The sequence below is a fragment of the Asterias rubens genome, chromosome 21 (genome assembly GCF_902459465.1).
Source record: "Asterias rubens chromosome 21, eAstRub1.3, whole genome shotgun sequence".
Taxonomy (NCBI): domain Eukaryota; kingdom Metazoa; phylum Echinodermata; class Asteroidea; order Forcipulatida; family Asteriidae; genus Asterias; species Asterias rubens.
This window is the reverse complement of record NC_047082.1, coordinates 12249257-12274931: the sequence shown is the minus strand read 5'-3', so window position 1 is coordinate 12274931 and position 25675 is coordinate 12249257. Positions and strand designations below refer to the sequence as shown.

The 25675-nt window shown below is 38.2% G+C and overlaps 2 protein-coding genes across 2 annotated transcripts; both read right to left on the bottom strand.

Annotated features, from left to right (window-relative positions):
- Positions 1-426: 426 nt before the first annotated feature.
- On the bottom strand, positions 427-20188 carry LOC117304829 (sodium-coupled monocarboxylate transporter 2-like). Its single transcript, XM_033789444.1, has 13 exons — positions 17943-20188; positions 14928-15128; positions 13902-13967; positions 11765-11816; positions 11060-11127; positions 6771-6922; positions 5371-5511; positions 4361-4490; positions 3758-3846; positions 3174-3286; positions 2611-2678; positions 2062-2148; positions 427-711 (listed from the first exon to the last, which is right to left on the bottom strand). Exons 1-13 carry the CDS (start codon positions 18087-18089, stop codon positions 427-429), a joined length of 1599 nt encoding a protein of 532 aa, XP_033645335.1. The 5' UTR covers positions 18090-20188.
- Positions 20189-21259: 1071 nt separating this feature from the next.
- Positions 21260-25002, bottom strand: LOC117304381 (ATP synthase subunit C lysine N-methyltransferase-like). The gene is made up of 4 exons (XM_033788798.1): positions 24883-25002; positions 23336-23584; positions 22522-22710; positions 21260-21696 (listed from the first exon to the last, which is right to left on the bottom strand). The coding sequence occupies exons 1-4, from the start codon at positions 24904-24906 to the stop codon at positions 21493-21495; spliced, it is 666 nt and encodes a 221-aa protein (XP_033644689.1). The 5' UTR covers positions 24907-25002; the 3' UTR covers positions 21260-21492.
- Positions 25003-25675: the final 673 nt, after the last annotated feature.

Below are 25675 nucleotides of genomic sequence, written 5' to 3'. Positions count from 1 at the left end.
CGGAAACAAGGGTGGGATTTCCCCGTTATTTTCTCCCGACTCAGATGACAGATTGAGCCTAAATTTTTACAGGTTTGTTATTTTATATATAAGTTGTGATACACGAAGTGTGGGACTTTGGACAATACTGTTCACCGAAAGTGTATAATGGCTTTAAATCAGTGTGTTTGATGTTATGAAACCAATAGGCCTAGGTTCTTCTGTAAACATTACTGTTGAAATAAATGCGAATAATGTTGAGTGTATAACAACGTGTCTGAGTGCCTTAACTCCTCAGGGCAACCAACTGCAGCTTGAGCTACAGGACCACTTTGGTAGCACTTTGGGATATATTTTATTTTCAAACAATGTCTTTCCCAAGAAAATAATCAGACATGAATGTAATCAAATATTTAAGATTGCCTGGAACTGGTTGCCTAATGACCCTTACCCTCCATTATCGGGTTCAACAACTGTTGTGTTTAATCCATCTGTGACGTTCGTATACAACCCCATTGTTGGATTACTCGTGATATAACCCACATCGGTGGTACCCGGCGATGTGGTCATGTTGTAGCCGAAAGCCGCGCTGATGGTGTCGTTGGTGACCGTCTCCACGAGGCATCCTTCAACGGAGAGAGGCAGGGTGGGTGGGGTCTCCTGGTACACGACGGAACCAATGAAGATCCACATACCGAGAGTAATGCCACAAATAAAACCCACAAGAGCACCCTGATGGAATTATGGGTGCGTTCGTTTAGCTTCCCCGGGGCGACCCCGGTGTGTGGCAGTTTGTTTTTCCAGGACGAACGTGTGCAGATAATTACCCACGTTCGTCCTGGAAAAAAAAAACCGCCACACACCGGGGTCGACCCAGGGAAGCTAAACGAACGCACCCCTTAATACATGTCAGTAAAGTCAGTTTCATATTGGTTTGGACATTCGCAAAGGTTTGTATACAGCGAATATCAATGTTACTTTTTCGATATTGGATATTGGACATCCCAGAAGGTTTGTATCATTGTGAATGAACCGTGTACATCTATATTGGATAATGGACATTCCCGTAGGTTTCTACAGTGAATGTCTACCTTGTGCATCAGCTATATTGGATATTGGATTTTCCCGTAAAGGTTTGTACAGTGAATGTATACCTTGTACATCGATAGTGGGTATTGGATATTCCAGTATAGATTTGTACAGTGAATGATACCCTGTACATTGGATATTGGATATTCCCGTAGTTTTGTACAGTAAATATCTACCCTAACGGCCTATTAGATACTGGACATTCCCGTAGGTTTGTACAGTGGATGCCTACCTGGTACAGCTCTATTGGATGTTGGACATTCCCGTAGTTTTGTACAGTGAGTATCTACCCTAACGGCCTATTAGATACTGGAGGTTTGTACAGTGAATGTCTACCTTGTACATCAGCTACATTGGATATTGGACATTCCCGTATTTTTGTATAGTGAATGCCTACCTGGTACAGCTATATTGGGTATTGGATATTCCCGTAGTTTTGTACAATGAATATCTACCCTAACGGCATATTAGATACTGGACATTGTCGTAGGTTTGTACAGTAAATGTCTATCGTGTACATCGATGTTCGATATTGTACAACTATATTGGATATTGGACATTCCCGTAACTTGTACAGTGAATGTCTACCTGGTACAGCTATATTGGATAGTGGACATTCCCGTAGGTTTGTACAGTGATTGTCTACCTTGTTCATCGATATTGAATTTGCACATTAGTTTTGCTACCTTCTTATATTGAATGCTTAGACCTTCAGGTAGGTTAGGGCGAGTGCTATACGAATAAAGTTAAATACGTTCAATAATATTACATAATAGTTCTATATGTAAAACAAGACCCATAATAGTTTTTTAACTTCCAAATGCCTTTATATTCCATATACTGTTTCGTTATTCAAGGCGTACGTTATCACCATCCATTACATACAGAGCACGCATATTAAACGCGAGTAGCATGAGTTTTTGTGACAAACTAAAATCCACTTTGCCCTTGTTTCTAAATTTGTGCCCCTGTTTTGCTTTGTTGCTGTCTTACCTTTGAGTTACATCTCGGAAACATAAAACCAAGAATGAATACACCCATGACAGGGCCATTTGTACCACCGATGAGGCCAATCAGCGCCTGAAAAAAAGAAAGAATTAAGCATAATATTAGGTATTTTTATATTTTTTTAATTAAAATAATAAATCTTTAGACATAAAATTGTATTACAATTTAGACAGGGGCTGTCAATGTTAAAACAAAGTATAACAACTGTCATCAGCAGATGTTCAAAACCAAATCCCTGCAAACGGTTAAAGGGATAACCATAAATTGGGAAGAGTCGTTAGAGGTTTGTGTGTTGTGTGTATTTAGTCAGCCTGCACATTTTTTTTTATGAAGTCAGTTTCCCTTGTGTTACGTCATATTAATTTGCAAACACAAACACAAGTGAATACAAATGCATGCCAAAGCGCGAAGCATTATTCTGCATCATACTCGTAACAATGGCACTTGCTCTGCATGAAATGTCAAACTGTTTGAATCGGATCAAAAACGACGACATCAATTGAATCTTTACTTGGATGATCACGTAACACTCACCGGCATGATGTCGCCCAAGATTGACATGAGATATGTCACACCAACATTAAGAACACCAAAGAAAACAGCTGTAGATTTAAAAAGCGGATAAATAAATATTTCAATAAAGATGTAAAGGAAAAGAATGTCTCAATGGCCCGTCGTCATCCATGGAATCTAGATGGCGGTTCTTATTTTGTCGTTTGCCTTTGAAGGACATTTTGAAAACGTTTAGAGTATAAGGGACCCACAATTCTTCTAATGGTGCAGTCGGCAGCACTAATGGTTTGAGAACGATCCAAATAACTCCACTGTTTTGAAACAAATCATATGGAAATAACAGGTGTGAGTTGCAGAGGAAAAGAATGTTTTTCTTTCCTCTTTCATATAATGGCGCTTTCCCGTATCCGTAGCGATTGGTACACGGCACGGCGGCACTTCGATGGCAGATTTTTGGACGCTTGGTGGCAGCAGATAGGGAATGTGCGCATAAATGCTCAGAACTACATAAACAATGGCAAATTACCTGGTAAGTCTGCTGCCACCTAGCGTTCCAAAGTCCCCAGCATTGATAGCATACATACCTAATAGTTTGGTTATCAGCAGGTATCTGGAATCCGGTACATCCTTCCAGATCTTAGTAATGATGTGCTCTCCAGATATAGTCACTATAGAATTGATGACGGAAGACACAGTACTGTAAGTTAAAAACATAAGAAGAAACAGGCAAGTCTTTATACAAATAATTTTGTTTTTTTTCTTCTGTTGATCAATATAAATGCACTTCTGTAACAGATTAAACCTATTGTAATAAGTCTGCCTAAATTAACAATACTGAATTTGAAAAAATTAAAATTTGTTAAGATAAAGCCGCTTGGCTTGGTCATGCAGTACGCCAGAGAATGGTCTTGCTGCGGCAGTGCTTGATGGAACCCCCAGCTGGACACCATCGCAGGGTTGGAAGACCAACCCTCAGCTGGATCGACGGACTCACCAGGTGGTGGAGTGGCCTCAGCGTGGCTGAACTAACTGCGGCTGCCATACAGCGAAGTAAAATCACTCCTGCACCAGCCACACAACCAAGGAGAAGTGAGCGGTTGTTGCGTCAACGGGCAGATGATGATGATTGATGCATAATACTAATAGTTTAACCGAAAACTAACCTTACCTCAGCGCAGCACTGCACAGACCGGAGACAAGTAACCCCGGTACGCCAGGGTAAATATGAAACGTATCGAGGGCAAAGTATGGCAGCATCTTGAAAGAAATAAACGCAAACTATTATTGTTTTCTTTTCCCTGGACTCAAGTGTTCTTGCAAATTCTGCAGAGCTGCTTGTGCATGAACTTTTATCTCACTTTACTTGTCAATAGAATACCAGAGAAAATCACCACTGCATTATATAATTGCCATAATCGAAACAAGTTGTACTATTTTCGGTGCCTGCAATTGCTATTGCACTACACAACTCCTGGCGAACATAGTTTGTATTGTCAATGTTTTATGTTGGAACTAATCAAGAAAGGTTTTGCCGATTTGGAATTTAAATTAGGATTTAAATAATTTGAATGATTTGAAATGGTTTATTAAAACAAAGACCATCACCGCCAAATGCTGAATTGCAGTCGAATTACACAGAGAAAACAATTACACACATTTCAAAGAATTAAACATAAAAGACAATTTTGCATAAGTTTATTTTACAAAGATAAAAAAAAACAGAATATCAGCAAAAATCGGGGGAATGCGACATTCAGTTTCCTTACCGTACCTCATCGCGAAATGTTATTAGTCCTTGTGTGAATGGGTCGCAGTCGACGTATTGAGCATAAACACAGAGACCAGCCAAGCCACAGAATACAACCACAAGAAAACAGCCAAAGGTGTAAAAGCTGTAAGCTCTGGGAAAACAACATCGGTCAGTCGTTCAATATAAGAAAATTTAACATTAAGCACTATCTTTAAGATAAATACAAATAACTGAACTTGAAACAAATACCCCTTTTTCTGTCAATAATAATATATTTTATTTGCTATAATAACTTATTCCCTTTGCAGAGATCCGTTTTCTACACTTGTTCCTCATGTGCATTTTAATATTATCCTACCTTTGATATAGTTGCATATGCAACTTGCTCTCTAATCCTACCCTATTTTCATGTTTCCCCCAATGTCTTATTCAATTGACATTATCATTTTAAGTTTTAAGTTTTAATAATATCAACGTCTTATATAGCGCACGTATCTACCAAACAAGGTACTCAAGGCGCTGAGTAAATACACACTTTCAGAAAAATAGGTTTTTGCACTGGTGAATTGTGAGACCTAGTCTTGGTTCCAAGACCATTGGTGTTGCGCGGTCACACACAACCAACGTTCCGATTATGCACGGCAAAAACTGTACACGCTTGTAATGAACGAACGCTAGCGGGCGCTCTGTGAGAAACAGTTTAAGGTGCTATACGGCGCATACAGCAGCCACAGCCATGCCAGGAACACTGGGGCGAACCCCTTCTATTTTGATACACATGAGACAAACGGCTTTACGTCCAATCCGAAGGACGAATCAGTGGTTAAGTGTCTTGCTTAAGGACGCAAGTGTCACGGCTAGGGATTCGAACCCACACTCAGCTGATCAGAAACACCAGAGTTTGAATTCGGTGCTCTTAACCGCTCGGTCACGACACTTAATATTATTGTTTGGACAATATTGACAAATCAAAAGTCAGGTACATGTTGCTGATCTAGATATTAGTTACAGATATGACTCGCTTTACTTACATATTTGCAGTTTTAATATCTTTGCACGTGATGTACCGTTGTACTTGGTACTGTAGAATACACTGTGATGGCATCCATCCAAGCAAGTTGCCAAACAGTGCAGTCCAAAATGTCATATACTCCGTAGGATCGAAAGAAAAACTGTATGGAATTCAACGTTCAACACAATTTTATGAAGCTTTATATGCCATATAAATTTGAGCTCAATTGGTTCGTCGAAGTTGCGAGATATAAATGAAAATCAAAAAACAACAAAAAACAACCCTAATAACCTGGTCACACGAAGGCGTGTGTGCTTATGCTTGATTTCGTGACCTCAAATTCTAAATCTGAGGTCTCGAAATCAAATTCGTGGAAAATTACTTCTTTCTCGAAAACTGCGTCACGTTAGAGGGAGCCGTTTCTCACAGTATATGTAATACTATCAACCTCTCCCCATTACTCGTTACCAAGTGAGGTTTTATGCTAATAATTATTTTGAGTAATTACCAATAGTGTCCACTGCCTTTAAGGGACACACGTTGCCTCGGATCGGGCAAGTTGGTATTTGAAAAGCGTTTGTAACGGTTTCTTCTTAAAAATGCATACGGTTCGAAAGATTGTTTCAAAGTAGAATACAAGGAACCGCACAAACATGCATCAGAGTTGTGTGGTTTTCCTCTTACTTTCAGAACTAACATGGTCGGCCATTTTTTTGAGTACACAATCTGATTCTAGAAAATGGCGTGTTAGTTCACCTTTTGAACGAGAAACCACGCAATATTGAGGCAGGTTTGTGTGGATCATTGTATTCTACATTGGAAACAACTTTCTAACAAAATGCATTTTATATAAGAAACGATTCCAATCAATTTTTAGTAGTCCAACTCGCCCGATCCAAGGCAACGTTTCCCTTTAAAGGCAGTGGACACTATAGGTAACTGTCAAATACTAGCCTTCACAGTTGGTTTATCTCAACATATGCATAAAATAACAAACCTATGCAAATTTGAACTCAATCGGTCATCGAAGTTGCGAGATAATAATAAAAAAAAAACACCCTTGTCACACGAAGTTGTGTGCGTTTAGATGGTTGTTTTCGAGACCTCAAATTCTAAATCTGAGGTCTCAAAATTAAATTCGTGGACAATTACTTCTTTCTCGAAAACTATGGCACTTCAGAGGGAGCCGTTTCTCACAATGACCTTCAACCTCTCCCCTTTACTCGTCACCAAACAAGGTTTTATGCTAATAATTATTTTGAGTAATTACCTATAGTGTCCACTGCCTAAAACGCAGAGTTATGTAGACAAAATTACATTCGGGTTATATTTCAAAAGTGGACGTTTTTAACGTAAAGGTTGTTTAATAACGTTTTCAATGTAACATGATTCAACAGCTGAGGAAAAGACAGCACGTACTTGAAGAGGTCGAGTCTGCCGCCCTCTTCGCCTATTTCCCAAACTCGACCCAATCCAATGGTTGATGAGGAGATAACCACAGCCCCAACCACCGGTGAAAAAATGAGGAACATCTGGAAGCAGTCTGCCCACAAGACCGCTTTGATGCCACCCTACAAACACCGTAACAAATAAACATAATATCAGTTGGATTCAATGAAGAAGAGAGGACGAAGAAGAAGAAACAAAAACTAATGAAAAACACAAACAACTCAGGTATAACCAAACAAAGTCATTGCATTGTTTGCACCTATTTCAATATGTTTTTCAGCCAGGTCAATGTAACAATCACAACCAAGTTACCATAACCGACTAACACCTGGACTATGGGCGGCCAAAAGGGCCAAAACTAGTAAATATCTTAAGCAAAAGACAAACTGCCACAACTAACTCTATTTTCGGGAAACTAACTGTATTTTTGGGAAACTATCTATATTTTCGAGAAACTAACTCTATTTTTGGAAAACTAACTCTATTTTCGAGAAACTAACTCTATCTCGGGAATAACTCTGTTTTCGGAAGCTAACTCTATTTTCGGGAAACTAACTCTATTTTGAAAATTTTGGAGATGTCCCAAAATATCTTTACAAAGAGTTTTGAAAAAATATTTGCGATGGCCCTTCAGGGCCACCCTACTTTTTTCGGGAAACTAACTCTATTTTCGGGAAACTAACTCTATTTTCGAGAAACTGAAGACTGAGTAAAACTCAACGTTGGTGGCGTGTGTACAGTTGTGATTGTTACTCGGCCGCATGTCCCGTACCTCCCGTGCGTACATAGTATACATATTGTTGCCATTCTAGTCAATGGACGCCCACGTACGCCCACCCAGTCGTAAACTATATTTCGTAGGACGTCCTGTTTTCAAGGTGTCCCTAAAATCGTGGCAAATCTATGACCTCTCTGTGCGCGATGTTAACAGTCCATAGATAAAATATTTGTGGTTTGACTTGCCAAGCAAAGAGTCTCCTCTAGTCCCTTGACCAAAACTGAGAAACACGAAAGGCTCCACTGGTTAGTTGCACTTGTAAATGCAAAGTTTTGTATTTTAGGCATTTCTACAAGTTACAAAAATGTGTCATAATGTTGAGGCTATAATATAAACAAATTTGCACACCTGATAAGTTTCATCAAACACTATTTCAATTCACAATTCATGATGATCAAATCATGTAACTGAACATTCTACTGAGCATTCTGGGGAAAAAATACAAAGGTTTAAGAAGCCGTAATTGTGCCTATAATTTTCTAAAATATTTGGAGAGTTAATTTGTTTCAACCCCATATCAATATTATAAGGAATATTTAAATTTAAACATCGGCTTGATGATTTAATTATCACTGTTTATTGATACGCTTTATTATAAATGTTAAGAAGAAAAAAAGTACAAAAAAACTTAATAAAAATCAGATTTGAAAACCAATAATTATTCACACTTTTTATTTAACTATTATTATTGTTATTATTAATATTATATATATATTTTTTTTTTGCAAATTACCATGGTTACTTTTAAAATGTCATAACAAATATTTTGAATAAATTGAAAACAACTGATGGCTATAGAGTCATACACAAAGTCTCACAGAACACTTATAGTCACTGCAGATGTTTCTTCCATGTATGGCTTCACCGGAAAACCATACTTTCTCGTTTGCCTCGAAAACAGGAAAAACTCAGAACAAATGGGACCAGTTGAAGTCATCGAAGATCGGTGTGTGGTGTTAAAATTTCATTTTCCATCAAGTTTTAATATACGTTTGCATACTTCTTTCAAACAAATGAAGGTAATTAGGGCAACAGTTGAATGGTATCATTACTTTTATTTATTTTTGCAATTCAAAGAAAAAGCCATCATAATACGTTGAAAACAGGAGAGGATACACAGATATTGAAAATTGCGATATAATGTTCGGATAATATTCAGTACAGCCTTCATAATTTCTGCAGGGATATTCCACAGTATCGGAAATATCTTTGTGATTATGAAGATTTCTCAAACAATCTGATATTAGCGAAGCAAACTATATCGACACTGCTGTGACTGCTGGTGACAGTGATTACGACGATTGTCTTCGTCTTTCCATGGTCCTTCCATGGTCCTTCCAACCAGACACACAACGTCATCTGGATAGAACAGGCGCACAAAAGTTCTAGAGCAAAATGAACATGCGCCACCAACGTTGGGTCTTACTCAGTCCTTAGTTTCCCGAAAATATAATTAGTTTCCCGAAAATAGAGTTAGTTTCCCGAAAATAGTACGGTGGCCCTGAAGAGCCATCTCAAACATTGTTTCCTAATTTCTTTGCAAAGAACTGCGACATCGCCAATTTTGCAAAATAGAATTAGTTACTCAAAAATAGAGTTGGTTTTCCGAGAAAAAAAAATTCGATTCCCGAAAAGAGTTGGTATTACCGAAAATAGAGTTAGTTTCCCGAAAATAGACTTAGTTTCTCGAGAATAGAGTTAGTTTCCCGAAAATAGAGTTAGTTTCTCGAGAATAGAATTAGTTTCTCGAAAATCAAATTAGTTTCCCGAAAACAGAGTTAGTTTCCCGAAAATATAGATAGTTTTTTCGAAAATAGAGATAGTTTTTCGAACATATAGTTAGTTTCCCGAAAATAGAGTTAGTTGTTGCAGTTTGTCTATTGCTTAAAGACCTGTTTGAACGAAAATGTAAAGTCGTGAACTTTGCTGAATTCCATTTAAAATGTTTTCAATGAATAAGGAAATCGAGTCATATGATTATAAATAGATTTTGATCGTGTAAAAAAACAATCATTTTGAATACCCTTATCCAGTGCTTTTCTGAGAGATTTGCGAAAAGCCCCGTTACGTAATCACTCTTAAAACGTCATAGTTGGGAGCTCCAATTTGTAAAGCCGCTTTGTTGCAGCGTGGAGGTATAACAAAGCAAACTCCCACAAATGACGTCAGCGGCATTGTCCTTTGGCGCGCGCTCTCAACGGCAGAAGTGTTTTTAGTTTTTAAAAACCTTTAGGTTGGGGCCTGATTTTTTAATCGATAATGACGAAAAACTCAGAAGTGTAAACATATCAAAATTACATTAAAATGGTCAACAAGTGCATTATAAACAAGTCTAAATACCATTTCCGTTAAAAACCTTCCGCTCAGGTAGCTGTTTAAGATATTTACTAGTTTTGGCCCTCTTGGCTGCCCATGCTGGACACGCACAGCAAACAGAAACATAGGAGATAATACAACTCAGAATTTTGCAAATAAAAAACAATTTTCTGATATAGTTTCCGCCCCATTGTGTATTGACCAATCACAACGCAACGAAGGTACGACATGCGTGCGCGTATGCTTGGCGCGCGCGGCAGAGTTGTGCAGAAAGGCATTGGAGAGCCCCACGTGTTCTTGCTCACACGTGCGTCGTGGGCGGAGCCTACTGGATCGGTCTATTTGCAATGAAGTATCTCGAATGGGAATTGAACCCTCTCCTCAGCAAGTGTCCCGTGATATCATGATAGCAAAATAGGTACACAACTAAGGAGTTATCCAAAGCTGGACTACCTCAAACAATAACAGACAATACTTTATGCAAAGGCTTGTCGACTGTCTTCATCAAACCGGTTCTTTAAACAGCTACTTGTGAGTGATTTTTGTTTTAAACGCGGGAATGCTACTCGTTTATAACGTGTTTGTTGACCATTTATATGTAATATTGATATTGATATCAAAATGATTATACTTTGACGTCAAGCTTGGGAGTTTGCTCCATTATACCGCCATGCTGCAACAAAGCAGCTATTGGAGCTCATGACGTAACATGATTGATGACGTAACAGAGCTTTTCGTGAATTTTCTGAAAAGCACCGTATATAAGGGTATTCAAAATGGTTATTTTTACACAACTAAAATCTATTTATACTTATGTGAACTCATTTCCTTAATGATTGCATTTCTTTTTAAAGGCACTGGACACTATTGTACCTTTTAAAAAGCGAATTTGATTACGAGACCTCAGAATTAGATTTCAAGGTCCCGACTTCTCGCAACTTCGACGACAAATTGAGTTCAAATTTTCACAGGTTTGTTATTTTGTGCATACAATTTTGTGATACACCAAGTAAAAAGACTGGTCTTTGACAATTACCAAAGGTGTCCTGTGTCTTTAAATGAATTTGCAGCAAGATCACGAATAGCTGTTTCCGTTCAAGTAGGTCTTCAAGCTGTACTTTGTGGTTATTTGGAATTATTTGGGCGGCACAATAATGGTTCTTACCACCGCTGTGTAGAAAGTACACACTCCGGAAAGAATCATTACGCTGGCGAAGAAACTCAAATCTGAAACTGTAATTGCAAATGGACAATAATTTAAAAGGTAAATCAAGACGGATTTGTAGGTGATGGATTAGTAAGTCTTTGGCTCTTCGCCATCAGGTAACAACTTTTCTGAGTTATCTTTCGAGTATATAATTATTTTACTTGACATAGATAACTCAAATTAGTCCCGGAAAGTTAGATTTAGCCTTCGCTCTTTAAATTGTTTCTCTGTGAAGTACCTTGAGCGTCTTTTAGGCGGACTTTGGCGCTATAAGTTTTCGTTATTATTATTATTATTATTAACGGGGAGAGGTTGATGGTATAAAACATTGTGAGAAACGGCTCCCTCTGAAGTGACATAGTTTTTGAGAAAGAAGTAATTTTCCACAAATTTGATTTCGAGACCTCAGATTTAGAATTATTTTGAGGTCTCGAAATCAACCATCTAAACGCACACAACTTCGTTTGACAAGGGTGTTTTTTCTTTCATTATTATCTCGCAACTTCGACGACCAAGTGAGCTCAAATTTTCACAGGTTTGTTATTTTATGCATATGTTGAGATACAATAAGTGAGAAGACTGGTCTTTGACAATTACCAATAGTGTCCACTGTCTTTAAGACATTTTCAAAAAGAGTTTTGTGGTAATTTACAACCTGATTACCCGTAGTTAAGACGATACTTGCGGCAAATGTAGCTATTCCACAGTGTAATATCTAAAACAAGATACACAAAATAGATGAAGAATGTAATTATTAAAAAGCGTAATTATACAAATATAAGGGAGTTGGAATAATCCACACTTGAATGCTGCTATAGCAAGAATAATCGATACGAAGTGACGGTGAAAGGTAAATAAGAAGTCTGCACCCATTAGACCCCTTCCCTCCCTCAATAATTGACGAGTCCATAGAAACCAGTTCCAACGTGTGAGTGGTACTTTGGTTTTACCACAATGCATTGTTGCATTTCGTAATTTAATGGCTTTTGAATGTAGTTAGTAGATTCAAGACTACAAAAACGATTATCAGCATAGTTCAAACCTCACAAGTTTCCACAAATGAAAGCTATAATGAGATTTTACTAAGTAATTAAATCGTCCTTACTTAGGACTAGCCATACGTTTCTTATATCTCCAAGGACTATGTCCTAAGTTAGGACTAGGCCTATCTCTCTGTGACATCGACCCCTGATGGTACCGGCATTTTGAGAAACCGAATGCTATTAATAAAACAAAATTCTAAAATGTATACTTCCTTTATTATTTTATTGGTTTTTACATAGCATTTTTAATTTGATTTATTCATTGCTGCTGTTTTTTCATTTTTTTTAATGTTTTTTGTTTATCATGGACAACTACACTTTATTGTAATGAACTTTGTTATTGCAAAGTAATTTCATTTAAAGTTAATATATTTGATAAACTTTTTTTATAAATAAAAATTTACGAGTTAAAATGCTGGTTGAATTTTCGTCTGATAATGAAAGTTTTACTTTCTGTCATCTGTCTACTGGTTTGTTGGCGGCACACCATTTTGGCAAAATGGTAGAAAACCTCTATTGGGCCATTACTGGTTTTGTAGCTGCACCATAGACAATCTTTTCTGGGCCAATACTTTTTTTTTAGCGCCACGCCATTTTGACAAAATGGTATAGAACAATTTTTCTGGGCCAATACTGGTTTCGAAGTGGCACACCATTTTGGCAAATAATGGTATAAAACAACTTTTTTTGTGCCAATACTGATTTGGGAACGACCACCATTGGGCAGGGTGTCATCAAAGCTGTGGCACAGGATGTCTTAAGATTGTCAAAACAATTAAAAAATGACAAATTAATGTAATTTGTGGAGTTTTTTTTCTATAAAATACCCCAAAAATTGTAGATATTAATAAATCTTGATTGCAATAATGTAATAATTTGGAATAACTGAATGCCCAATGTATGTATGTTATCTGGGTATAAAATGGTACTCTTCTAAAAATGTTTGGCAAGTCAGTTAACCCGCTGGTGAGTGGAGTGTAATTTATTCCTCCATGGTGGTGTGAACTAGAAAATACCAACAATCTACGCAATCATAGATTTTGGAGTAGGCCTGCACTGACCGGACGCAAAATTCGGATATCCCAAAATTCCATCACCGGTTGCAAAAGTTGGCCGATTGCCAAAAGCCATCACCGATCCCTAAAGTTGACCGATTGCAAAAAGCCACCACCGATCCCTAAAGTTGACCGATTGCAAAAAGCCATCACCGATCCCTTAAGTTGACCGATTGCAAAAAGCCATCACCGATCCCTAAAGTTGACCAACTGCAAAAAGCCACCACCGATCCCTAACGTTGACCGATTGCAAATAGCCACCACCGGTCACTAAAGTTGACCACCGATTGCAAAAAGCCATCAACGGTCGTGAATATGCATGACCGATCGCTAAAATGGACCACCGATCGTGTTTTATCACCGCTCGCTAAAGTTGATCACCGATCGCATAGGACCACCACCGATGACAAGTTTAATCACCGGTTGCAAAAGACCATCACCGATGATTAAATGCCTCTTTGGCGGACCATACATTGGTAGCTACAGTAATGGTTATGGCTTGATCTCTACGCTATCATGCATTGAAGCATTGAAGTAAAGCCAGATCCTTAGTAACAGTTCTAGCCAAAGAAAGTTGCAATGCATGGTGACGCAGTGAGCCAGTCGTAGCTGTCGGACTATAGCCGTAGCCGTATAGCTGGGATTTACTGATGTCTAGGTTTTCTTTGTGAATTTGTTTATATATTAAATTGAGGCACATACCATGAACACGTATCCAATGATGAGGCAACAGTTACGAACAGAGACGTTAAAGCGCATCTCCAAATACTAAATAATAAAAAGACACAGAGATTCGTAAAGGTAGTGAGCATATTTTGGTGGTTTAAAGGATTTGGGTACTTTTCCAAAGCGTCCACAGATTTACATTAAACTAACAGGGTTTGAAGATAATAATAGTGGGAAGCTTCCCTTCAACTATTACTAACTGAGGTTGTGTTTGTTTTGAGAAATGAGTAAAACAAGTCACAGCAATAATTTTCGTCTCAGGAAGACGACAATTATTTTAGCATGTAAAATCCCGTTAACCAGTTATGATATTATACCAAACCATGGCATAACTGGTTAATACGTTTTTACATGCTAAAACTGAGACGAAAATTATTTGTTTACTCATTTCTCAAAAACTACAGCACCTCAGTAAGTAAAATTTCAAGGGAAGCTTTCTACTATCATAATCTTCAAACTGTGTAAGTTTAATGTAAATCTGTGGACATTGTGTTTTTGTTAGGAAAAAGTACATATTATACCCTTTAAGAAAATATATAAATGAACCCAACATAATATGTAGAACATACTTTGAGTGCACAAAACAAGTTTCTCAAAGGAAGATAAAGATTTAAACCGCCCCCTACAAAAAGCACCAACATAACAAATACTTAATAAATCAATCAATGAAAAAAAAAAAAAAATTAATAAATAACAATTTTAGTTAATAGTAACGACATTTGAGAGAAGAAAACGTCACCCCCCCCCCCCTCCAAAAAGAAGAAGAAAAAACAGGGGAAAAACCCGGGAAAAAGGGTCAAAAGTTAGAAAGTGTTTGCTTGTTTATTTGCCGTTGCCTATAAAAATTATATATTTGAACGTGGGCTAAGGGACAAACCAAAGTTGTCAAACTATCTGGTCGCCATAGAGGGTGGGCCCTATAAATACCTACTTAAAACAAATGGAATCTTTAAATGTCTCCTAAGGTCGATAAATTTATTCAAAATCTTGGCTATTGCGTACCTGATAAACGCTCTTGATCTCCAACTTATAAAAGGTAGGTAGGAAAATGCGACCGCCTATGTAAGCGGAACACATGAGTGGTATCACGCCGCAAAACGGAACGACAGCACCGCGGAAGTACACCTCTGACACCGTACCTTGGATGAATATGCCGGTGAATAGACTCGCGAGTAGAGACATGGCTACTGGAAAAAATCCCATCTAAAAACAAATAAGGAACGAAATATTTGCTTTGTATTCAGATTATAAAAAATGTCATTAATATGAGGAAATTGAATTGTAATTTCTGGTTTTACAAGAAAGTACTGCGATGTACATATTGGGTCCTCTTTTATAAAGGATTCATCCGATAACAATGTGCTAAATGGGAATGCCAAATGCACTCTTAATAGGAGGGAGTTCGCATTGAAATAAGTATTGTAACAAGGGACCAATAAATTGTATAATTTAAAAATAAACCCAAAGCACTTACAATTTAAATCTAAAAAGATTTAATTCTAAATCTAAAAATGGACTGGTTCTTAAATACAATCCTTTGCATGACTTTTTAATCTCTCCTATTTTATAGAGTGTGTCCGTTTGGTAATCCCTCTTTAAAATGAATGGCGATAGCACACTTTTGGTAAGAGACCTTATACGCAGCAACTTCTGATAGTAGGTATATAACGAATTTTGAGAAACATTTTAAAGATGCTCTGTCAGATTTTTGGCCCCATAACATTGAAAAAAAATTTTTTTTGAGTGAATGGTATTTCAAAGAGATCACCCGCTCTAACGAAAAAAAAGTTTAACTTTTACTTTTAATGGTCAGGAACCATGACAACAATTTAAAACGTTTCTTATAAAACACATAAGAACTGGACACGTGATATATTGTCGGGATGCCGACAAAAACTTTTCACTGCTACTAATAATTGGCGGACTTTTTCGAGCAATGGCTCAAATGAAAGCTTGTAACTTTCTCAACCCCCATCAAAATACCTATTGAATTTTGGGGGTAAAATCGGCCAAAAATCTGACATAGCATCTTTAACTTCGAAGTGCGAAATCCATTGTAAAATGTTGAAGATGATATGGATGTGATGGATTTGATTTAAAATCGATCATCTGAAACTTGAATAATCATATAGACGATGTGACCTGTGACATCACATGCTTATAAAAGAGCCACAGAGCCTGGAATTCCTACAACGTGATTTGTACAGCCTAAAGAAAGAAAACATAAAATCTTATAATATTTTATGGAGATTGCACTGTCTAATTCTTAACAACTTTTGATATGATGAAAGGGTCCACATTTCAAAACTTGACCAACTTTTACTTTTATAATTCTTGGATTTACGTGAAAATTATGACACAAATAATGTCAACTTTCCCATAATGTGTATATCTTGCCAGCCAGAATACTCACAGAATGGATAAGGTCACACTTATTGTATTAAACAAGGTTCACGTGGTCTTCAGGATTCGGAGAAACAGGATCAAGTATCTCGGACACTTGGGAGCATTTTTATGGACGCAAGGACTTTAGGCTTGTTGACAATACATAATTTGTTGGACTTCCTTACAAAGGTCGATGTGTATAAATTATACCACAACAAAATACATGGTGAAAGGCAAACGATAATCATTTTACCTTGATATGAAGATACACAGAGTATGCCTATGCCTACTTGAGCTAAACTGAACTGCAAAATTTTCAACAAACATTGACCTTTGGTTGTTGGAACAATATTCGATGCTTAATGCTAAAATAATGCAGATATAATCTACAAGAAAACTAACCTGTTGAAATTTCATTTTTTTACGTTTTTTTTTTTGACATCCCGGGTGAAAATGTCGAAGGAGGAAGATTAATCCTTACACGCTATTAGGGAAACTAACTAAACAAAAACAGAAACGCTTCTCAGATTGAATTTGTATTTTGTTTTATTTTTATTTTATTGTAAATGACTTCATGCTTCCAAGTTTTAATTCTGAGAGGATTTCCCGAAAGGAATACTTTCCCTTTAAAGGCAGTGGACACTATTGGTAGTTACTCAACATAATTATTAGCTCAAAACCTTACTTGGTATCAAGTAATGGGGAGAGGTTCGTAGTATAAAACATTGTGAGAAACGGCTCCCTCTGAGTAGTTTTCAAAAAAGAAGTAATTTTCCACGAATTTGATTTCGAGACCTCAAGTTTAGAACTTGAGGTCTCGAAATCAAGCATCTGAAAGCACACAACTTCGTGTGACAAGGGTGTTTTTTCTTTCATAGTTATCTCGCAACTCCGACGACCGATCGAGCTCAAATTTTCACAGATTTGCTATGTTATGCATAGTGAGAAGACTGGTCTTTGATAATTACCAATAGTTTACACTGTCTTTAAAACAACACAGAAAGAACTGGACAAAAAACCAAAGTGAGTTTTTGTCCGTTCACTCCATCTTCAATAAAACGAAAGAAAGAAAAAAGACCCACTAACCCTCTTCGAATCCCGCCACGGGCACTATGTGGATTGGGTTTTCAGGGTGGCTGGTGACGCCATCCGGAGGCCACTGGTTTAAAGGCAGTGGACACTATTGGTAACCGTCAAAGACCAGTCTTCTCACTTGGTGTATCTCAACATATGCATAGGCTACAATAACAAACCTGTGAAAATTTGAGCCCAATCGGTCATCGAATGAAAGAAAAATAACCTTTGTCACCTGAAGTTGTGTGTGTTTAGATGGTAGATTTCGAGACCTCAAGTTCTAAATCTGAGGTCTCGAAATCAAATTCGTGGAAAATTACTTCTTTCTCGAAAACTATGGCACTCCAGAGGGAGCCGTTTATCACAATGTTTTATATCATCAACCTCTCCCCATTACTCGTCACGAAGAAAGTTTTTATGCGAATAAATATTTTGAGTAATTACCAATAGTGTCCACTGCCTTTAAATCCCGTTCTAGTTACTGTTTCCTAATTCACCTCCAGAATTGAACTGAAATTAACCCTTATTCTTTCCCCCCGTTGTTTATGTGTCGATTACCTGTTTGTTTGCTACCATGAACTCACTGGTGGTGCCCCTATTCCTGGCCCGCACGGCATAGAATATCCCAATGAATGAAGATAGAGACAAGACCACACTGAGAACGACATAGTCTGCCCAGCTGAAAACCGCCCGGCCAACATCCATCCTTCCACGCCTTCGTAGTCGCTACCTCCACAAACAAACGTCCACAAAATCTTCAGACTTTCAAAATAATATGAAAGCAGAGAGGCATGTACATGTCTATGTATATTGGGTGCTAGTATAACACTACTTATTCTGAATAAATACTTCACGGCAATAGATTCAAAGTAGTAGGCTTATCAGTCAATGCCCCTGTACAACAATTCAAAAAATACTTTGGCATCTAACCGATGGTGTGCAAATAAATAAATCATGATTGCCAAGCCAGTCACGAGTTCAAAGACCAAACAAATAATCGAATAACAACGCAAAACTTGTTTTGTGATACGGTGACCTTAAAGGTACCATCAATCAGTGTATTAATAATTACCCAATTTCGGCTTTATTTGTATTTGTTTACAACTAGAGTTTGAACAATAAGACAAGTTGACCGGAGCGGGACTTGAACCAATAAACTCCGAATTACCGTACCGGTGCTCTACCGACTGAGGTATCCAGCCCGGATTGGCATTTCCCCTTTTTATTCGATATCAGTTTTCGTTGGTGACAGGTTCGAGTTGTGGACAAGTCGTTAAATGTCTGTCGCGGTGATAGCATTCCGACTCTCCCAGCGATATTCTACTACTACTGGGGAGTAGAAATCGGCAACAAGCAGTTCGCGCGAGAGCAGTGATCTCGCCACAGCACAGCCACAACTCGACTATCTCGACGTGGGACCATAAACGACTTTTCCACAAGTCTAGTGGCAGTGGAAGATAACCTTTAGCTTCCGTGTAGACTTGACTCGAGTCTCAATCCCGTGCCATCGCCAGAAAACTATGTGCTGGCGCGTGTGTGTGACCTCCAGCTGCCGTACAGCAAAGGGTCGTCCGATTGGAAAAATACGCGAATGTGACTTATAACAACTAATAATAAATATCAAGTAATTAAACAACAAGATAAACTGACTGGTTTGATTTTAACATGGTGGATTACATGAAGTTCTTACTCTGTATAGCAAAAACGGATTCTTGAACTAACTGTGCAAGTCGTAATCTTTGCTGAATTTCATTTAAAATGTTTTCAACCAATAAGGAAATCGAGTCAAATGACTATAAATAGATTTCATATATGTAATAAAAAAAAATCATTTTGATTGCCCTTCAATCAATCCGCACCCCATGCCTTAATAAGCTTAAAGGGGCACACCGGCTGATTTGGGCTATTTTTGCTACAAAATAGACTAAGAAATGACTTCAACGGTCTTCCAGGAATGAAGTAGAACAGTCCATTGAAAAAATCATCACATTTAGCCGTTTTTGAACATATTTAAACAAAAACGAAGGTCGCGCGATAATTACAACCACAAAGTGGTTCGAATAATCAAGTAGCTGTTTAAGACAGGACAAGTCAACCAAGGGGTCCAGCAATTAAATACCTGTATTTCAAATCTTTAGTAAAAACACTCATTTAAGTCAAATGTTGAGTTTGTCTCGTCTGATAAATATCTTTTGATTCTGTCTTATTTGCCGAGGATCAAAGTCTACACACTCCTAAAAACAAGATGAGCTTCTCTTGGTAATTATTGTTCAAACAAAAACAGTTTACAAGTTAAACTGTGTAGAAAGCTACACTTTTTCCTTTCAAATTCTGCAAGCAAGCCCTCGAGCCCTCTGTTAAAATTAACAAATTTTGGATGTGAACCTATTATCCAAACAATGTTCTCCTTTCTTTTGTTCTGATTCGAGGCTCGCATAAAGGTGCTCTATAAATCCATTAGTATTACTATTATATTGACTCTCACGAGTCAGTGTCATACTCTTATCAGTTGTCACTACATCCCCCTTTTGCTCACTTTGAGGTCATTGCACCCGCTAAGGTCCACATGTCCAACAGTCTATGTTCAGCTTCTTAGTTCATTTTATTGTGTAGATTAAATCTTCCCACCAAGGGAACTCGGCAAAACTTCTACCTGATAGGAATTGTGTTGTATTTTAATTAGGAGCTACAGCTATGGTTATTAGCCATGTCCGAGCAGTTGAGAACATCAAAATTAAATTATAGTTTTGTTAAGTCACCAGGGCCCAATTTCATAGAGCTGCTCAGCACAAAAATTTGCTAAGCATGAAATTTCTTCCTTGATAAAAACAGGATAACCAGCCTAATTTCCACATGATTTTCAGGATAAGCAACCAACAGCTGAATACCAGTAACAAGCAATATCCAACAAATGGAAATTTAGTCGATAATCCTGTTTTTATGAAGGAAGAAATTTCATGCTAAGCAAATTTTGGTGCTTAGCAGCTCTATGAAATTGGGCCCAGCCATCAATCACAAGGTTGTGGGTTTGAATCCCCCTGCTTACCACTGATTTCACAATGACTAGATTAAATATTGTCGTCTAGTTACTAAATCACAATTTCTTGATTTGTGTAACCAATGTTTGTATGAGCGAGATTGGCTGTTGCCAGCTTGGTGTTTATATCCCTTTGTGGGAGTTTGCCGAGTTCCCTTGATGGGAAGATCATTAAACAAACAAACAAACATTGCTTTCACCAAAATCTTTCCAACTTGGGATTAATCTTAGGACTTACGACGAGTTAAGTTCTGTAATCATAGACGTACCGACACATTGAACCCATTCTAAGTTATGATGATTAATCCTAATGGGGTGAAAATGGGCTGCTGGGTGTGGGTTTGATCCCCGGTCATGAAACTTGTGTCCATGGGCAAGATGTTTTACTGTTTCTCTTCACCCACAAGAACAAATGGGTACCAGTGAGGGTCGAGGTTGATATTGTTTGTATACTCCCCATAAGGTTTATCCCGATTCAGAACCGCAATCGGTTGTGGGAAGGCATATGGGGCAGTTTGCTATGCGGTGTATGTTGTCAGGCACGACTCGCACACGCATCGCCTATATCTAATCTTTGCGTGGGTTCAACAGAGCCCTCTCTTGATATTTTGCTATTCGCGATAAACCTAATGGAGCTAAGAAAGGTTACATGAATGTTATTGGTCCAATGACAAGGGCACTACTGTAAAGCCCATTGATGCGTTATTGTAAAAAATGCACAACATAATAAATAATAATTAATTTTGTTTTTTTACCCATACACTGATGTGTGCTAGCACTGTATACTCAGTACTTTCCTGAGTCCTGTGAAAAAATATCGCAAGATATTACTCGGGTGGGATTCGAACCCACGACCCTTGCAATTCTAAAGCAGTGTCTTACCAACTAGACTACCGAGGTTGCCCTATACTATAGCTAGAGGCATAATAACTAATTGTTGTTATTATCATTAGTAAGGGAGATGCTGAAGATGTAGATGTCTTCAACCAATAATGATATGGCCATCCAGCCGTAGCCGTAGCCTGTGATAAGCCTCAGTCTTCCGATTAATAATCCATCAGTTTATTTCTGTCACCTTTCCCTTTCTCCTTCCTGCTCAATGCAAGATGCTCCAGCAGATGCTCCAGCTTGCTGTTTCTTATACAGCCACACAGTGTCAATGCCTTCATCAATGGAGTCTGCAGGTTCCCAATCATCAGGGAATGGAAAGCGGCAGGCAATCACTACACCATCATCCTTAAGTTCCTTCTCCAACTTCTCCTGCAGTTTTGGCATCTGAAAAGAAGAATTAAATGTGCACAACAATCTGTCAGCAAAATCTAATTTTGGCAGAGAAGTCGTCATGGTAGCAGTGGTCAAAATGTCTGTTTATTATACATGTAGGTACTTGTTTTTTCAAAGGGTAAATGAATTGTCCCCTCTCGAATAACCAAACCGGGACTAGATTCCACAAAGCAAAAGAATCATCCAAAAGACGAATTTTCAAGTACCACCAAACTTTGTTTTGCGATTAAGATTGACACACATCTGCAGTCAAATAGTAGGTCCTGGCCAAGTGGTTTTGAGCCGAGGACTCAAGCTCTGTAGTTTAGAAAACGCGGGTTCAAAACCTGGATTTGTCAGTCGCGGATCGCGACACTTTATCACAACTGCTACTCTCCACCCAGGAGTACACATGGGCACCTGTCAGAGCTTGGGAGTTTAACATGCAATGGACTGCGACCTGTCCAGGAGAACTACAATGGTTCTCATTCGCTTATAGCCAATGAAACTGGACATAAACACTGGCCTGTGACCCACATTGCCTCGAGATAGACAATGTTACGTTTTTGCTGTTCAAAAACCAGTTGGCAGACTTTTAAAATGAAGTTCGCCAGCATTGTCTGGTGAACTGACCTCTGTTTGAAAAATTGTGCATGTCAGTTATGAATACAGTAATTACAAAAGGGCCTTTGACTGACTTCCCTTCACTGTGTGAGGATTCACTATGGTGCGCCTTGAGCACCTTAATTTGGTGGATTTTGGTGCCTTACAAATATGCTATATCACTGTTATTATTTGTATGTTTCCTTCCACCTTGTGTCTCTCAAGAGATCTTACCATTTGTGGAACTCCGAATACAACGGCGCTGTCGTACCTGGTAAGATCTACCTTCCAGAGGTCTCTTCTGTAGAATGCAGCCTTTGGTTGTAATCCTTGAAGTCGTGCTGTTAGTTTGGAGTACCAGACTAACCACGGATTCAACTCATACCCTGTGGCTTGTAAACCCATCTTGGCTGCCTCAAGTACCTGGTCAAGTATTACAAATATTTGGATTAAAGGCTTTTATCATTTGGATTATATTCTGAACACACTCACAGTCATCAAATATTCCTTCAAACATGAGGGTGTTTTTCCCGAGGTTATCTTGTAACTTAACTTGACTCATTACATCTCCAAAAAGATGTTCCCTTACTCTTTTTTGTCTTGGTGTAACATCAGTTGGGGCGATTAGAACACCGGACTAGAGCACTGGTGTTTTTTTTTATCAGCAGAGTGCTAGCTCGAGTCATGGGGGGACACTTTTAATAGCAACAAACACTTAACCTTCTTTACTGCGTTCTTCGGATGGTGACGTAAAGCCTAAGGTCCTGTGTATTGTGTAGCTCACATGAAGGAATCAAGAAATAAGGGGTTTACCACATCTGTTCCTGGCCTGGTTTGATTGGTTTCATTTTGTTAATAGTGCTATGTGAAGGAGTAGGTCTCATTCAAAACGTAGTTTTGCATACCTTACAGCAAAAAATACTGATAGCTTAGTGCTCACTGAGCGTCACTGACAGACAGATTTGACTGTTTATGATGCTGTCAGAAAAAGACAGTTTTAAGAACAAAGAGGATAGTTAACATCTAGTTGAAAGAGTGTTGTACTTACAATCCTCCCGTCTCCACTGCCAAGATCCACAAGAGACCCTTTGGCCTTACCAGAGTTTTGCAGCATCTTGAAGACATTGGTGACCTGCTTCTCTGTGGCTGGAATATATGGCAAGCATATCTTACGGAAGGCTGGAAGGATGAAGGGTGTTGCTATTGCATAAAGGCCACCAATGACAGCTCCCGATACTCCAACTACGATGAGACCTCCTTTCAGGCGACTTTTCGTGGGAGCTTTGTTAACGTGGACCTTTATTAAAGTGTAATCAGCTGAAAGTGAGTTGCATGTGGTTTAATTAAAAGGTAGGGTCGAAGACCCTACACAAAAATAATTGACCACGTGTAAACACTTTCTTGGTGAGAAGGGCACTAGACACTTTGTAGCTATTGATAAAATAAAAACTTTTTTTTATGAGAAAGGATTTCCTTCAAATAATTTAAAAACACCAAAAACCATAACTGATTAAGGTTTTAAGTATCTTGCTCCAATCCAACTCCAAGCAAAAAAGCATGAAAGAATAAAATTATCTTTATTCCTCCAATCAAATGCTTCAAGGTATATTTGTTTCCACAGTAACAAATAATTTATATGCAATAATATGTAGCCTACCAACATATTTCAAATTAATTTTAAATATTACTTTTCCAGGTATTTAGCCAGGCACAAGTTAGACTTGGTTCCAAGTCTGTGATCGTGGTTTTTACTAGTCATAATAATAATAATAATATTAATAATAATAATAACAGGTATTTAGAAACGCTCCCCATATAGAAAACTACACAGCGCTTAAAAAAACTGAAAATGCACAATTTAAAACAAGTAGTTTTTCCGATAAGATTCTTATCGGAAAAGCTACATATAAATTAATACAGGCTAGTCGTCATCAAATTAATTAATAGCCAATATAATATGATAATGGCAGAAACAGTGCCTTCTTGCCGCCGGCTTCTCATCATTAGCCTAAGTCAAGTATAGCGTGTGATAATTTTGTAGAAAATAAATATGCAAGGGCAAGGGGGTTCTGTGTGAATCATGCAGAGAAATAACCGCAGTCTCAGACTTGCTGTGACCTAGGTATGCCGGGACCAAGATTGCAAGAATCAATCAAGATGATTCGAATCCATGGCATTAGTCTGATTTCATTACAAAAAGTAAAAACAAATTGTGGATGTGATACAGCTGTAGTTACTCCTAGAACTATTTCGGTTTCGTCCAGCTATCGTCTCGGTTTCGTCCGGCTATCGTCTCCCGTAACGGGAGACGATAGCCGGACGTCTCCCGTAACGGGAGACGATAGCCGGACGAAACCGAAATAGTTCTAGGAGACGATAGCCGGACGAAACCGAAATAGTTCTAGGAGACGATAGCCGGACGAAACCGAAATAGTTCTAGGAGTAAACTGTAGTGTACTGTGGTAACGGTTTTATTATATTTACTGAGTGTTGGTTAAGTGTTAAAAAACTTGAACCGACTCGGCCACCACAACAACTTAAATCGGTGCGCCAAGTTGAGCCACGTTGAGCTTTGGGATGTACATGTGGACTCACCGTGTTATTTCCGTCATTTGCCATGATGTTACTCAACTGTGATACCCCAATCAACGATTATATGCAATCATGTTTAATTTTCCCTTGGAACAACGTTGATGGGCGCCGCCATTTTTTATAATGTAAATCGCATGGCTGACACTCACCTCTTGGTGGCGCTATAATAAAAAAAATTATGAGACGGCTATGTGGACGGCTCTCATCACCCGCCTCTTGATGAAAACTATCATAAGAACTTAACTTCAGATTTCTTTTGAACTTTTGAACTTGTGCTTATATCCCCAGAAATTAAAAACCCCGACAATTATGTTTCTTCCCCAACCGGCGGCTTGCTGCCAGTTCCATGAAGCCCCGACTTCCCAAGCCAAAGGACAATAGGGACACACGTTGCCTTGGATCGATCGGGCGAGTTTGTATGAAAAGCGTTTGTAAACCGTTTGTTAAAAATGCATAATATGGGTGGAAAGTTGTTTGAAATAAGAATACAATACTCCACACAACAATGCCTCGTAATTGCGTGTTTAAAGGCAGTGGACACTTTTGGTAATATTACTAAAAAAATAATGAATAGCTAAAACTTGGTGACGAGGAATGGGGAGTTGTTGATAGTATAAAACAAAAACATTGTGAGAAACGGCTCCCTCTGAAGTGACGTAGTTTTCGAGAAAAAAAAGTATTTTTCCACGAATTGATTTTGAGAATCTGAGGTCTCGAAATCAAGCATCTAAAAGCACACAACACTTCGTGTGACAAGGTGTTTTTTTCCATTCATATATCGAGCTTCGACGACCAA